General features: G+C 43.5%; 1 protein-coding gene across 1 annotated transcript in view; it reads right to left on the bottom strand.

Annotated features, from left to right (window-relative positions):
- Positions 1 to 13,367, bottom strand: part of SYT16 (synaptotagmin 16) — a 131,595-nt gene that overhangs the window by 28,880 nt on the left and 89,348 nt on the right. Inside the window, exons 2-3 of the mRNA XM_062181556.1 lie at positions 7,524 to 7,736; positions 1,711 to 1,967 (exon numbers count right to left, since the gene is read on the bottom strand). Of these exons, the coding sequence (XP_062037540.1) occupies positions 1,711 to 1,967; positions 7,524 to 7,736 (470 nt within the window). The remainder of the gene's footprint in view (positions 1 to 1,710; positions 1,968 to 7,523; positions 7,737 to 13,367) is intronic.

The following is a 13,367-nucleotide window of genomic DNA, read 5'->3' as shown; positions in this document are numbered from 1 at the left end:
AGCCCACAACGATGTTTTTAAATGTTATTGTGAGGGACTGGGTGTGGACGAATGGGGAGGAAGCAGATTTTGTATTTTTCACAAAGCTGACAAGGTTTGGTGTCTCCGTATGAAGGGCTGCTTTTCACAAGACACGAGCCACATGTCTGGCTTACCACTTCTGGCTCTCAGCAGGAACACCCACACAGGGGCACGAACGCCGTTCGTACACCACCTTACACACTCCAGGCACAGCCCAGGATGCCAGCAGCAAAGCCTCAGAGTGTGAATTTTCTGGAATATTTTTTCTTTTCCCTGAGCATTTCAAGTGTTGCAGTTCAGGCAGACTCTAACAAAAGACCCATCCTGGACGTTTTTTTCAGACTGATGCCAAGAAAGCCCCTTCACCCTTCTCCTTCCTCCACCTCCCCAAATGATATACCTCCATGATTTATTTCCTCAAAACTAATTTCAAATTGGGTATTGAACACTGCTAGTTAATGCCTTCCAATGTGATGAAATCATAAAAGGATGAAACATTTTAATGTCGAATAACCAGAAATGCCTGTAAGATAAAGCAATGTTATTAAAGTGCCCAGCATGTACTGACTGCTCAAGAACTGGTAGCAACTTCCATCATTACCCCGGGCATATCTCTGGATGGTGAGTCATACACTGGGCTGCACTGTCAATGGAAATAAATTTAGAAGACATTTATGAGACTGTTATTCCAAAAAGCAACATGGATGGCCATCTCCATGTCAACCCAACTCAAAGCCTACAAATGTACTCACAGTCGAAAATCTTCATCACAATTTGTTGGATAACTGCATGTGGAGAATCACTTTGTTTTAGTTCTTTCAAATAATTTTCAGAGTCAAATAATCATAAGTGCTGGTTTTTGCCCTAGCTGTTGTAATGTCAGTTAAGATATCTATGCCCTGTATTGGAATAACTGGGTTCAATTTGCACATTCCTACTAGTGCACACACTGGGAAGAAGTGGTAATGGCTCAAGTGATTGGGTCCCTGACATCCACATGGAAGACGCGCATTGAATCCCCAGCTCCCAGCTTTGCCCTGGCCCAGCCCTGGCTGCTGTGGGTATCTGGGGAGTGAACCAGTGGATGGGAGTATTCTCTGTCTCTCTGTCTCTGCTTTCCTCCTCCAACCCTCTGCCTCTCTCTGCCTCTGCTCCTTTCTCTCTGTGTGTGCATATGTGTGTCTGTCTGTATCTTTATTTTTTCAAATAATTTTTAAAAGAATTTTAACATCAAAACTCAAGATTTGTGACAAACACAAATAAACTCCACTTCACTTGAAACCCTGAAGGAAATAAACCAGTTTCCCTAAAGAACCAAAGAACCCTCTTTACAAAATGCTGCTAGGGAAGTCTTTAGATAGGAGAAAAGCCCAACAGCTGTTGAAGTTCTAAGTGTAGTTCTAAGTTGAGTCTATTCTGCCACCATTCTTGTTATGCTTTACCATTTTCCTCACCACTCTTTGTTTTCCATCTTGAATGAAATTAATTTATTTATAATTCTTTTATCAACACACATGGGGCTTGGGTCATGGGAACAGAAAGCTGTTTCAAGTGAAAGTGCTTTGTTTAGGTCTGTGGTTTTCAAGGGGATGTTTCCTTTCTGGAGAAATTCAGGGGAGAAGGGGACGAGGAGGAGAGGACAAGTGGAACCAATGAGTGTGAGGACAGAATGCAGAACAAACGACTCGCCTCTGGACTCCACATGGAAGAGCTGTCGGTGGCGTAGGGATCCTCCAGTTCCTGGGTATTGAAAGCTGTGTCCCTCTCCAAGCTTCCCTCTGCGGACTGGCGACTGGGGCTTCGGGCCACGCGTGTCTCTTGGCTAGATGCACCATGGCGCCTGGTATCCCCTGTTTCACATGAGGACTGTGAGCGGGCAGTGATGGGGGAATCTTCACCATATGACGGAATCTCAGGATAACTTAGCTGGCTGGCTCCATCCAAATCTAGATTTTCAATTAAAAAAAAAAAACTATTTCAAAATCTGTTATTTTTACATTTTTCTTACCTACAGAAATTCAATCACTGCAATGATTAAGACCATACAAATAAAACTTATTCCAATAATGTCTGCAGAAGTATAACTCCATCCATACAGTGGATAAATTTGGTCTATATAATCAAAAAGGTCCCTAACTGTTTATGTGGGGTACAAGAAGACTTAATGCTTTGTAATACTGTGAGCACAAAGAATGTATATTTGTATCAGAAGGATAAAATAAACACATTACCATTATGCTGGAGTTAATGGCCGTAAGGCTTTGGGGAAAGATCCAGAAAGCAAAAGCAGTCATATGGAGATCACACAGTCTCCTGTGTCACTTCTTCCTTTTGTTCTCTGTATTACTCTCTGCTCAAAAGTCTTCAGTGGTTCTCCCAGTTATAAAGTCCTTTACTCGGGCCAGGCCTTTGGCCCGTGGTTAAGACACCTGCATCCCATATTGTAGTGCTTTGGTTTGGCTCACGGCTCTGCTTCTGACTTGAGCTTCCTGCTAGTGCAGATCCTGGGGGCCGTGATGGCTCAAGTGGGTTGGGTCTCAGCCTGAACCCAAGTGGAAAGGCTGGACTGAATTTCTAGCTTCCAATTCCAGTATAGCACAACTCAGTCTGTGCTGTTAGCAGGTCTGGAATAAACCAGTGGATGGAAGTGCTCACCTTCTCTCTCTCTCTCCCTCTCTCTCAAAGAAAAACAAATGTTCTTTACTTGATCTATGGAGAGAACACTGGACTTGGATTCAGATAATCTGAGTTTAAATCCTCTCTGCTTTATGAACTTGAACAATATTGAAACTCTAAACCTGATTTCTTACCTAAAAAGGGATAAAAAGCCATCATAGGGCTATTGTGGCTGTGTAAGTTCATATCACCTGGATCCCAGTAGACATTCCATAATCGTTATCCTTGGTGGCCTCTTCTAACCCATCACATCCCATTTTCTACTGCTTCTTAACTCATTGCCACCTGTGATCTCACTGGTTTGTGAGCCTGTAGTGATGCGTTTCTGTCCACAGTGGTATCCAAACCCTCCATCCTGTCCACCAAAGCCTCAACAATCCTGAGCCTTCTGACTCTACATCAATGTTTTACTCTGACATTAGTATTATAGTCTCTCTCTCTCTCTCTCTCCCTCTCCCTCTCCCTCTCCCTCTCTCTCTCTCTCTCTCTATCTACCACACACACAGCCTGTTGGTCTTACTCTTCCACCTCAGTGTCTAAGTTGCAATCAGAAGGCAAGGAACAGCTGATGGGGTCTTCCTAATCGGTAGCCTTACCCTTCATTTGGCCCCCACACTCCAAGACCAGCAAAGGCTATCTCACCTCTTTGGCCTCCAGCAGCCAATATCCCAGGATGAGAGGAAATTATAAATACAGCCAGGACGAGGATGGCAAAGTATGTCATAAGCTCGGTTCTCGTGTGCATACTGTACATAACAATCATTTCTCCCGTTAACCTTTTGTAACCTCAGCTAGAACATAAGCTCTGCATGCGTCCACTGCCTCTACTTTGTCTGCTGGTGAGTTCTCACTACACCTGAAAATAACTTTAACGTCTGCAGGTAACAAGTCTTTGAAGCAGCCAGGTGTGCCCCAACACACCTGGAGAATATATATACGAGAGAATATATGACCCATTTATAATAAGCATTCAGACTTGAAAAAAATCTGTTACCACCCTATGCAGACCACATAAAAACACCTTCAGGCTGAGCTGGTCCTCGGGACACAGCTACAGACTCCTGAATGGGGACTGCACAGCAGGCCACTGAGAAGTCTGCACTGTGAAGAATTCAGATCAGCTCCCTTGGAAACACTCTCCTGTGACACCACAACATTTTTACATTCATGCTCTGAGCTATTTGGCAAACATACTACAAAAAAGGCCGCAGAAAATGACAGAACAAGGGAAACTCCACATGCAGAAACCTACAATATAAAGCAGAATTTTCTTTCAAGCCTCTAATTAGCACACCCATTCCTCACATACATGAACAGTAAAATGTCCTATTAAACAGTGGGCCATCCATCAACATGTGTAGCACCCAGCAGGATTTCAGCACAAAAACTAACTTTGCCAAGAAATTACCCCCATAAAATTGTCTCATGGCTTTAACTCCTACAGTGATAATACCTAGATCAGTAATAAGGGAATTTTCAACAGCTACATTAAGCCTTGAAAAGCTATTCATAACTGGAAAACATAAGAACTGTATTAATGTAACAACGCATTTTCCATGACAGAGAAGCAAGAAATGAAGTGGAAATGCAGATTGGGGTACAAGTCAAATTGCAAGGAGGAAAAAAGGGAAATGTGGTCCACCTTTACATAAAGCAGTCTCCCCAAGGCTTTAAATGAGAGAGGACCCTGTCAGCTCACACAGAAGCACGAAAGTAATTACTTATTATCAGAGAAATATATCCTGGCTTCTTAGACATAATAGGTCATAGCTGTGTCATATCGATCATATTTATTTTAGCAGAGAAATTCTTCAACTTGTTTACTCCATATCCTACTTTGGTGGATAAAATCCCTTTAGCCACTTATTCCTTTCATACTCCCAACTCTTCCCTTCCAGAACCTACAATATACAAAGACTTTGGCTTACCCTCTGTGGTGGTCGGCTTTACAAGCCTACGTAGCCAGGGGTAGGTGTCAACCATCCAATCACACATTAATACAGGTTTTTTGCAGATACGGGCATTTGGCTAGGCTGCTTGGAATATGCACATCCCTTATTGGAGTGCCTGAGCTTGAGTCACAGAGCTGCACCCAGTTCTGAGATCCTGCTAACATTTATCCTGGCAGGTAGCAGGTGATGGCTCACATGGTTGGGTCCCTGCTACCCCTGTGGGAGACCCAGATTGAGTTCTGGGCTTCTTGCTTTGGCCTGTCCCTAGCCTGGGCCATTGCAGGATTTTTGGGAACTAAAGTATTGGATGGGAGCTCACTCACTCGCTTTCCCTGGCCCATCATTTCAAATCAATCAAAGAAATACTGTTAAAAAGAAAGTAATTTTGGAATTGCAATTAAAGCTCATAATCAATTGATTTGAAGTAAAAGAGATCATCCCTTACATAATCATTCAGTTGAAAGACCTTTAGAGAACTGAGGCTTCCCTGGAGAAAAAGAACTTCCACTGCAGAGTTTCGATTTTTGCTAAGACCTGACACTCAGCCAGTCTTCCTGTGGGTTCTAGGGCTGCACATTTCTGTTGTCTAGCCAGCCCCTATGATCACATAAGCTAATTTTTCACAAGAAGTCTCTTGAGACACCTACCCTCCACACACATATATGTGTGTAGGCACATGTATGAATGTACTCCTGCTGGTTCCATTTCTCTGATTGAACCATGACTGATGTACCATCCCAAACAAAACTGAACACAAATCCTGGGGAAACTGAGCTGTTGGGGATGACACCAGGCAGGTACCACCTACCTTTTAGGAAACATCTTGGGAATTAATTATTCTTTTTTATTACTTATTTGACAGAGAGAGTTAGACAGTGAGAGAGAGAGAGAGACAGAGAGAAAGGTCCTCCTTCTGTTGGTTCACCCTTCAAATGGCCACTACAGCCACGCTGCACTGATCCAAAGCCAGGAGCCAAGTGCTTCCTCCTGGTCTCCCACGTGGGTGCAGGGGCCCAAGCACTTGGGCCATCCTCCACTGCCTTCCCGAGCCACAGCAGAGAGCTGGACTGGAAGAGGAACAACCGGGACTAGAACCCGGTGCCCATATGGGATGCCAGCGCCACAGGCGGAGGATTAACCAAGTGAGCCACGGCTCTGGCCCCGGGAATTAATTATTCCATACACAAAAATAAGGTTACTACTCAACAAAAGATCAACCCCAGAAATGGACTGCTGTTTTGGAGATCACCTTTTACGCCTAAAACCTCGATCACAGCCTCTGACCCGGACCACTTAGAGCATTATCAAGACTGCCGTGGCGAGTAACATGCAAAACGTTCAATCCGAAATAGAACTTGGAAGAGAACTTGCTTGGAATATGTTTCTAATCACCTCACCACTGAATCAAGAATGAGAGATATCACTTAAGATAAAACATGAGACAACGTCGCCAGTAGTTCATTCATAGTTTGCGTTTTACTTAGTCCACGGACATTATTTTCACTAAGACTTTTGAATGCATTTTTTAAAATGGAATAATTGTCTACAATTAAATGTGATCGCAAAGGGCTATGTTTACAGTACAGTGAAATAGCTTCATCAATAGAGGACACACTGAACAAATATACCTCTTCGTTATGCCATTAATCTTTTCATTATTCTTTAATCATTAAATCAAGTTAACTGACATAAGATGAACAAAAAAGAAATGACACAGAAAGAAAAAAAAATCAAGCAATAAAAACTCCATTAATATTTCCAAGGCATTTGGTAACCAAACATTTGGCATGTACCTATTCTTAAGAAAATCCTGCTGATTTTCTTCTAAGTCTACAGGTAATTTAGGCAGCGTAGTGCACACTCGTCCTCTCTTCAGTAGAGAAAAATGTAGCTGTTCTAGCACCATCTGTCAAAAATTCAGAATTACCAGTCATGACAAGAGATAAGTTATTGCTAATTCCAGGAAGGGTAAGGGTTAGCATGGTTGTCAGAACTCTCAGAACATCAGCTATTTGTGTAAATCAGAAGCCAGACATTTGGGCTTCTGGGAAATGGGGCCATTAGCGTTGGAATTAAACAAGTGACTCCTAGGGAATCAACTGCTATTAACTTTCATTAGCTAACATTTGCCCTCTCAGTGGAGAGAAAGGCTGTGATCTAACACCAGAGAAAGAAAAGCCAAGAGGGGAAGAGGCAATGACAAAGGCTCAGCAGATAAATGGAGATAAAACCTGGTATTGCAGTTTGGTTACATGAGGCCTACTCTGGGCTAAAAAGAACAGCAATAAGATATGTCACGTTGGTTCACATCAATAAGCCAAACTACACAACTAGAGAGTTATTCCTCCTGCAGAGGTCCCTTTGTCAATTCTGTTTTTTCCTCTCTTCCTTTTCTGCCTGTTTTGCTCTCATCACCAAATTAAAATTTCTTCTCTTTTATCTTCTCTCAGTTTCTGCAATGTCCTCCGTGCAATGTTGAAAACAAGGAAGATCTGCGTGTAAGGCCCCTGGTGGCTGGACTGATCATACGCCCATGAGGAAAAGAAGGAAAACATTAGGTCGACAGGAGACCAGCTCATGAAGGTGGATGGTTGATGGCTTTTAACCACACACACTGCCTAACCCTTCCCTGTTCAATGCCTGTGTCTATTCATGGCTCTTCGCATAAAGGTGTCAGAGACACACTGACCTCTCCTGGGGAAGGCACTAGAAACAGTAGACTGTGCTGCTTGCATCCTTTCTCCAGACTGTTTTGTCTCATTTTCTTCTCTCTGGACTGTCAGATCAGAATGTAGCGGTTAAAGGACTCAAAAAACGTTCTTACCGTTGGCCATCCCTGGTCTAGACAGAAGAAGGATATGATACAAAAATTACCTTCATAGGCAGACACTGCGGTGCTATCTTCTTCACGGTTAGAGGGCAAATGGTGGAATTTCTGTTTCTGCTCCAGTCCTGTCTGCTTTCCTTCCTCAGAGGTCCCTGCACGGAAACTCTGGGACCGGGACACAGAAATCTCAAATTGTTTGATCACCTCCTCGTCGCTGCCAGAAGATGTGGACAGCTCCTCATCATCCCCAAAGCTGTTATCTGAGAGCAACAACAAGAACCAGGAGTCTCTCGTGAGTGGCATGAGATCCAACACAGGGACAGACAATATGGGAGAATGAAAGAGAAGAACATGCGTGATGCGTCTGGATCAAAGCAGAGAGAAAGAATTCAATGCACTTTTGAAACACATATTTAAGTCCAAAGGGACGCAACAGGAAAAGAATACTCATGAAGGGAATGAGAACTATATGGTGAGAGCCCAGCAGAAACCACTGGGACACCCATCCTCCACATAATGAGCCCTGCGGATGTGTTTCGCTGCTTCTGCGTGCTCATAACTGAGACAAGGACATTCATCAGCACAGTTGCCTTATGTGCAGTTCCAGTCAACGACGGTGGCAATACGCTCCTGCTTTGATCTCATATATTAAAATGCGCAGAGCCAAGTCCCACTCCAGAGAGACATTTGCAACCACGATTTGCAGAAAGCTTCCCAACTTCTGAAAATAGACTCACAGGGTGTGTGTTTTAAGTAGTTTATACTTAATGTTCTGAATCTTCCTCAACATCAATGATCCAACCCAAATGCCTCTATAATGGCGGTTGTTTTGATACGTTTGCTTGGGTTCATTTGAGATTTGCAAGATACTGTGGGGGTACACAGAGACTGTAAACTACTTGCCATAATGAAACAACCTATTTATCATCTCACATGGTTATTTTTATGACAACTGCTAACATCTACTTATCTAACAAAAATCTCCAATACAGTTTCATTGCCTATATTTCCCATGTACCTTGGAGTGCCAGATTTGTTCATCCCACACGTTGACTATTTTGCACTGATTGACCTACACCTCCTCATTCCCCTCTACTCCACCCCTGGAGACCCCTGCTTCATTCTCTACTTCTGTATATTTAACATTTTTTTCAGATCCACCTATAAGTGAGATCACGTAATATATTTCTTTCTATGTCTTGCTTATTTTACTTAGCATAATAGACTGGCCTCCCAGTCTATCCAGGTTATAGCAAGATTTCATTTTTTTCTAAAGCTAAATAATATTCTATTGCATTTGCAAGGGATCTTCAAAAAGTTCACGGAAAATGCATGTGGTGAAAAATAATTCTGAATAGATTTCAAAGTTTTTTTTTTTTTACACCAAAGCAAACTTCTTTTAATTCCACTTTTCCATGAACTTTTTGAAGTGCCCTTAAATACAAGCATAATTGTTCTACCCATTCATCTATGAATAGATGCTTAGGTTGTTTCTGTATCTTGGCTACTGTGAGAGATGCTGTAATGAGTATGAGAGTGTTTTATAGGTGGTGAGTTCATCTCCTTTGGGTATACACCCAGAGAAGGGACTGTCTGGTCAGTATTCTAACTTTGATGGGAACCTCTGTACTATTTTCCACAATGCTGCACCGATCTACAATCCCACTCAAAGTTCACTACAGTCTCCTCTACTCCACACTCTCACCAACCCTTGTCTTCTGTTTGATCACAGTCTTCCTAATGAAACACCTTTTGAATTATTACGTTCCTTCCAAAGAGCCTCAGGAATGCCAACTCTTAACACCTTCCACACAGCAGCACACTGGCTCTCCTCCAGTTGCTCCAACCCACTGACATCATTCGTCCCTGACTTTCAGGTCTTTGTTCCCTGTTCCTTCCGACTTTCCCAGAAGCTCATACGACTGGCTCCGTCATGTCTTTGGCATCTCAGCTTGACTGTCACATCATCCTTAGGGCTTGCCTGATCGCCCTCCCTTAAGTAGTTTTCTTCATAGCATCACTGTCTATTTCTGTTAGCCACTAGGACTTTGAGGAACATGAAGACATCACCTGTTTGGTTAACTTTTGTCTCCCCATTATATAAATCAATACCCACTGAATAGCAACTACTTAATAAAGCCTGTTAAATGTTGGATAAATTGGTGAAGACACAGTGCTCTCCCAAGCCGGAACAGCCACACAGACATTCCACACATTCTTCCCTGAGCCTGGAAGGCTCTCCTCCAGCCCCCATCTAAACAAGTCGAGGATCTAGCTCATCACTGAGGTCTCGCCCACTCCACATCACATATTCTGCAAGGTCCTTCCTGGGTTCCCTAAATCAGGTCAAGGGCTCTCTACACATGTGCTGCATGAGCATCCTCTGTTCTCTGTGGTTGATGCACCTGCCTGCTCTATGGTGGTATCACCTATCTAACTGCCAACCATTCCACCTGACTTGGGTATGCGGTGAGGGAAAGAGACACACCAGACTGCCCGCTCTCCCATCCAAGCCCTATCTCTGCATGACTCATATAGTAGGCCATGGTAAATATTTGCTGAATGTGAATTGAGAACTAAAAATGATGGGCGGGGTTAATTATTTTAATCACTTCTATTCAAAAGTCAAACAGGGATTCCAGAGACACATATGGTTATTGAGCCACAGGTGGGTCCTGATCATCGGGTCTGAACTAGAAACTAGAGACATAAAAAGCCACACTGTAAGCAAGACAAAATACTCTTAAGTAGCATCTGGTCAAAGCACTGATTGTCTGGTTTGGTTAAGAGTTGGTAGTCTTGGCCAGCGCTGCAGCTCACTAGGTTAATCCTCCACCTGTGGCGCCGGCACCCCGGGTTCTAGTCCCGGTTGGGGCGCCGGTTCTCCCCCGGTTGCCCCTCTTCCAGGCCAGCTCTCTGCTCTGGCCCAGGAGTGCAGTGGAGGATGGCCCAAGTGCTTGGGCCCTGCACCCACATGGGAGACCAGGAGAAGCACCTGGCTCCTGGCTTCGGATCAGCGTGGTGCGCCAGCTGCAGCGCGCCGGCCGCAGCAGCCATTACTATCCACTCTGCCTGTCAAAAAAAAAAAAAAAAAAAAAAAAAGAATTGGCATTCCTGAGACTCTTTGGAAGGGCAGTAATACTAACCAGCACTCAGTGCATGCTTCTACTCTCGGGTACTGTCCTAAGTGCCTTATGCATATTTAATCCACATCAAATAAGATTGAGGCAGTTGGGAGATTACTGATGTCATAAATAAGAGTGTCAATTGTTAAATCAACAACGGGAGTCACTGTGCACCTGCTCCCCACGTAGGATCTCTGTCCTTAATGTGTTGTACTATGAGAATTAATGGTAAAACTACTTGTCGAACAGTACTCTATATCTTGTGTGGTTGTGTGGGTGCAGTCTGTTGAAATCTTTGCTTAGTATATACTAAGTTGATCTTCTGTATATAAAGATAATTGAAAGTGAATCTTGATGAAGAGTGGGATGGGAGAGGGTGTGGGAGATGGGATGGCTGCGGGTGGGAGGGAGGTTATGGGGGAAAAAGCCACAACGATGCGAAAGTTGTACTTTGTAAATTTACATTTATTAAATAAAACAAAGACAAAACAAACAAAAAAGAAATTGAGGCAGATGGAAGCACAGAACTGACTGAAGATCAGACAGTCAACAAGGGGTAGAGCCAAGATTCAAACCAGAGTAGCCTGTCCCTTGCTTGCACACTTCTATTCAGGATGCTGGAGAACCAGAGGAGGCAAGAAGAACTCTTCCTCTGCATACTCACATTGACCAGCCGGTGTAGCCAAGTCCCCGATCCTCTCTGGCTCTGTTTCCTCACTTTCAGAACACTTCTAAGGTCTGGCATACTTCCCGGGTCTTTTCTAGTACTAAATTCTCCAACTCCACAGGCATCGATATGCAATCTGATCTTCTAATTTATGAAGCAGTGGTCCAAGAACATGAAAGAAGATCTTTGACATGTCAATATTTCTGGCTGTGTCCAGCATCATGATAGGGATCTGAAAATCTCAGTGCCAGAGGAAACTAGATTTCCCACAAATGCTCTAGCAAACTGCATCTACACCATCCCATCAGAAAACACCACAGTGAGCAGCCTCCACATTCTTCCACATGCCGTGCGTGGATAGCACTCCAGAATGGGGTGGACCACCATACGTGGGAGAGGTCCAAAAGAAACCAACAGCAATAAAACAAAACTCCCTCTGCCTTCAGAAGATTGGAACTAGGTAAGCACCTGGAAGGCAGCCAGAGAGAGACATGCAAGGGAGGTGTGGTTGGATTAGACATCCCCTGGAGCTCTTTCCAACTCTGAGATTCCATTCTAGTTGTATTCTTAGGCTGGTGTTTGAAATGTACATAGTCTTAAGTCAACTGTTTAAATGGGTGAGTCACCACCACAGAGATTTCACACCTATGAAATTAATAATTCAAATAGTTAATTTGTTAGTACTGGGCACTTCAAAAAATTTGTGGAAAATGGAATTAGATGAGAAGTTTATCTTTGCTCCAAAGAAGTTTTGAGACCATCTGAGATCTTCAAAAAGTTCATGGGGAAAATAATTTATTATGAAAAACTATACAAGCATTTCAATATTTTGCACCAAAATTGAATTCTGTTTTCCTTGAATATTATGAACTACCCTTGTATGTGATCCTTAATTCTTTTTCCAGTGAGTCATTCATTGACCATCCACACAGCAGATTCTCTCACCTGATATAAATATATAGTAACTACAACATTGCCCAGATACTGAACAGAAATGCAAGCTGCCTTCCTGGGACTTTGCATACATTATCCCATTTAATCATCACAGCAGCACCAGGATTAGAGACTATCATTATTCTCACTATTTAGATAGAAAACTTACTTAACAGAAAGGTTAAGTAAGCTGCCATAATGCAGCAAAGTTAGGAAACACAGCTAGGACTAGCAAGTAGAACCTAAGTTCATAACCACCATGTACGTCATCAGGTATCATTGTACCAGGAAACCAGAGCCATACGGATGCGCTCTTTTTTTTTTTTTTTTTTTTTTTTTTTTTTTTTTTTTTTTTTGACAGGCAGAGTGGACAGTGAGAGAGACAGGGAGAAAGGTCTTCCTTTTTCCATTGGTTCGCCCCCGAGTGGCCGCTGTGGCTGGTGCGCTGCGGCTGGCGCACCGTGCTGATCTGAAGCCAGGAGACAGGTGCTTCTCCTGGTCTCCTATGCGAGTGCAGGGCCCAAGCACTTGGGCCATCCTCCACTGTACTCCCGGGCCACAGCAGCCAGCTGGACTGGAAGAGGAGCAACCGGGACAGAATCTGGGGCCCCAACCGGGACTAGAACCCGGAGTGCTGGCACCGCAGGTGGAGGATTAGCCTATTGAGCCCTGGCGCTGGCCCACTGGCCTGGATGCGCTCTTTAGAATGAGAACACAGAGGGCTCTGCATGTCTACCATGCAGTCTACCAAGAGTCTGTTTCCTTTGTGATGGATAAAAGAGGAGCAGGGCAAAGAGTAATCAGTCAGTGTGGGTGGGAATGCATATAGGCAGACTGCAGTTGATGCTTGATTGCTCCCCTGGGATTATAAACACAACTGCACATGCTATTCTAAGTCTCACTCCCCCAGGACCTCAGGGAATTCTCAGTCTAAACAGGAAATCTGTGATCTCCCAAAAGCCAACGAGTAGCAATACAAGTCAATGTGGTGCTACTACTGTAATAGCAGTAATAAAAGTAACCCCCTCTAGAGTATTTTTCGTGTGCTGGGCATTGCTCTAGAACTTGACATAAGCTAACTTATTCACTCTTCACAACAACTCAGGAAAATATGGACTAACATCCCCATTCTATGGATGAGAAAATAAGGCCAAGTGAAGTTAGTA

This window comes from Lepus europaeus, chromosome 22 (assembly GCF_033115175.1).
Source record: "Lepus europaeus isolate LE1 chromosome 22, mLepTim1.pri, whole genome shotgun sequence".
Classification (NCBI taxonomy): Eukaryota; Metazoa; Chordata; class Mammalia; order Lagomorpha; family Leporidae; genus Lepus; species Lepus europaeus.
Note: the sequence above shows the minus strand (reverse complement) of the source record. Positions and strands in the feature narration are given on the sequence as shown.